At 43.7% G+C, this 3,218-nt stretch overlaps 2 protein-coding genes across 2 annotated transcripts in view; both read left to right on the forward strand.

Moving 5' to 3' along the window:
- The window catches only part of LOC104736415 (probable receptor-like protein kinase At5g24010), a 5,344-nt gene extending 4,030 nt beyond the window's left edge, over positions 1 to 1,314 (forward strand). Inside the window, exon 2 of the mRNA XM_010456390.2 lies at positions 3 to 1,314. Within this exon, the coding sequence (XP_010454692.1) occupies positions 3 to 1,122 (1,120 nt within the window). The 3' untranslated portion in view covers positions 1,123 to 1,314. The remainder of the gene's footprint in view (positions 1 to 2) is intronic.
- Positions 1,391 to 3,218, forward strand: part of LOC104738133 (putative septum site-determining protein minD homolog, chloroplastic) — a 4,456-nt gene continuing 2,628 nt past the window's right edge. The window contains exon 1 of the mRNA XM_010458360.2: positions 1,391 to 2,214. Within this exon, the coding sequence (XP_010456662.2) occupies positions 1,480 to 2,214 (735 nt within the window). The 5' untranslated portion in view covers positions 1,391 to 1,479. The remainder of the gene's footprint in view (positions 2,215 to 3,218) is intronic.

A 3,218-nucleotide genomic window follows, 5' to 3' on the forward strand; every position in this document is an offset into this window, starting at 1 on the left:
AGGTTTAGAGGCAGCTCTAACAGTAGAACAACTGAGAGAACTGTTAGTTCTAGTGGCTATCAAACTCTGAGAATCTCTTTCGCGGAGTTACAGTCCGGAACCAATAACTTTGACAAAAGTTTAGTAATCGGAGTTGGTGGATTTGGGATGGTCTTTAAAGGGTCTCTTAAAGACAACACCAAAGTAGCTGTGAAGAGAGGCTCCCCTGGTTCAAGACAGGGCTTACCAGAGTTTCTCTCTGAGATAACCATTCTCTCTAAGATCCGTCATCGCCATCTGGTTTCACTTGTTGGATACTGCGAAGAACAGTCTGAGATGATTCTTGTTTACGAGTACATGGATAAAGGACCGCTCAAAAGCCACTTATACGGATCTACCAACCCGCCTTTATCTTGGAAACAACGGCTTGAAGTCTGCATTGGTGCAGCCAGAGGTCTTCATTACCTTCACACTGGTTCTTCGCAAGGAATCATCCACCGGGATATAAAATCCACCAATATCTTACTAGATAACAACTATGTAGCCAAAGTAGCAGACTTTGGACTCTCAAGATCAGGTCCTTGTATTGATGAAACACATGTAAGCACCGGCGTTAAAGGAAGCTTCGGGTATCTTGATCCTGAATACTTCAGAAGACAACAGCTCACGGATAAATCCGACGTTTATTCATTTGGTGTTGTTCTATTCGAAGTTCTTTGCGCTAGACCTGCTGTTGATCCGTTGCTCGTTAGGGAGCAAGTGAATTTAGCAGAATGGGCAATAGAGTGGCAAAAGAAAGGGATGCTCGATCAAATCGTTGATCCTAATATCGCTGATCAGATCAAACCGTGCTCGTTAAAGAAGTTCGCCGAAACTGCAGAGAAATGCTGTGCGGATTACGGGGTAGATAGACCAACGATTGGTGATGTTCTGTGGAATTTGGAACATGTGCTTCAGCTTCAAGAATCCGGACCATTAGACAAGCCTGAAGATGTTAATGGAGACGATACCAGTTCAGGACCGGCTCGACGAGGTCCTTCTAATGGCTCAAACACAGAGAGGGACAGTGCAGATGATGGAACTTCAGGCATAATCAGTAGCAGCCAAGTGTTCTCTCAGCTAATGACCAACGCTGGCAGATAAAAGAATAGACATTGCTATATATAGAGGGGACACAATACATTAACCGGTAAACCAAAGCGGTGTACCGGTATCTCAAATTCGGTTTGTATTTGGTATAATTTTGTCTGGTTTTGTAACTTGTAGAGTCTCTGATTGTTCAATTCGCATTTGTTTGTAATACGGATGAATCATAATATAAATCGGTAGAACCAACACATTATTTGTGCGATTGGTTAAATCTTGAACCGGTTTAGAGTGGAGAAATTAAAAACCGGAATCTCAAAAAGTTCTTGATAAACCGTAAACCCTCTCAAGCCACAACGCTCAGTGAAACAATTCTGTCTCTCTCTAGAGACAGCTGAAGCAGCAGCTCTATCAATGGCGTCTCTGAGATTGTTCTCCACGAATCATCAATCTCTTCTCCTTCCATCGTCGCTCTCACACAATCCTCTAACATCATCTTCACCAAGATTCGTCAAAAACCCTAGCAGACGGAGTCCAATACGATCCGTTCTTCAATTTAATCGCAAACCTGAGCTCGCCGGAGAAACGCCGCGAATCGTTGTAATCACCTCCGGAAAAGGCGGAGTTGGAAAGACGACAACCACCGCGAATGTCGGTCTCTCTCTCGCTCGTTACGGTTTCTCAGTTGTAGCCATTGACGCGGACCTTGGACTACGTAACCTCGATCTCCTCCTAGGTTTAGAGAATCGAGTCAATTACACCTGCGTCGAGGTTATAAACGGAGATTGCCGTCTAGATCAAGCTCTGGTACGCGATAAGCGTTGGTCAAATTTCGAATTGCTATGTATCTCGAAACCTAGATCGAAACTTCCGATGGGATTTGGTGGCAAAGCATTGGAATGGCTTGTCGATGCGTTGAAAACTAGACCGGAAGGTTCACCGGATTTTATCATCATCGATTGTCCTGCAGGAATCGATGCCGGATTCATAACGGCCATTACTCCGGCTAATGAAGCGATTCTGGTAACAACTCCGGATATAACAGCGTTGCGGGACGCAGATAGGGTTACTGGTTTACTCGAATGCGATGGAATACGAGATATAAAGATGATTGTGAACAGAGTGAGAACTGATATGATCAAAGGAGAANATCTTGATCCTGAATACTTCAGAAGACAACAGCTCACGGATAAATCCGACGTTTATTCATTTGGTGTTGTTCTATTCGAAGTTCTTTGCGCTAGACCTGCTGTTGATCCGTTGCTCGTTAGGGAGCAAGTGAATTTAGCAGAATGGGCAATAGAGTGGCAAAAGAAAGGGATGCTCGATCAAATCGTTGATCCTAATATCGCTGATCAGATCAAACCGTGCTCGTTAAAGAAGTTCGCCGAAACTGCAGAGAAATGCTGTGCGGATTACGGGGTAGATAGACCAACGATTGGTGATGTTCTGTGGAATTTGGAACATGTGCTTCAGCTTCAAGAATCCGGACCATTAGACAAGCCTGAAGATGTTAATGGAGACGATACCAGTTCAGGACCGGCTCGACGAGGTCCTTCTAATGGCTCAAACACAGAGAGGGACAGTGCAGATGATGGAACTTCAGGCATAATCAGTAGCAGCCAAGTGTTCTCTCAGCTAATGACCAACGCTGGCAGATAAAAGAATAGACATTGCTATATATAGAGGGGACACAATACATTAACCGGTAAACCAAAGCGGTGTACCGGTATCTCAAATTCGGTTTGTATTTGGTATAATTTTGTCTGGTTTTGTAACTTGTAGAGTCTCTGATTGTTCAATTCGCATTTGTTTGTAATACGGATGAATCATAATATAAATCGGTAGAACCAACACATTATTTGTGCGATTGGTTAAATCTTGAACCGGTTTAGAGTGGAGAAATTAAAAACCGGAATCTCAAAAAGTTCTTGATAAACCGTAAACCCTCTCAAGCCACAACGCTCAGTGAAACAATTCTGTCTCTCTCTAGAGACAGCTGAAGCAGCAGCTCTATCAATGGCGTCTCTGAGATTGTTCTCCACGAATCATCAATCTCTTCTCCTTCCATCGTCGCTCTCACACAATCCTCTAACATCATCATCACCAAGATTCGTCAAAAACCCTAGCAGACGGAGTCCAATACGATCCGT

This window comes from Camelina sativa, chromosome 13, assembly GCF_000633955.1.
Source record: "Camelina sativa cultivar DH55 chromosome 13, Cs, whole genome shotgun sequence".
Classification (NCBI taxonomy): Eukaryota; Viridiplantae; Streptophyta; class Magnoliopsida; order Brassicales; family Brassicaceae; genus Camelina; species Camelina sativa.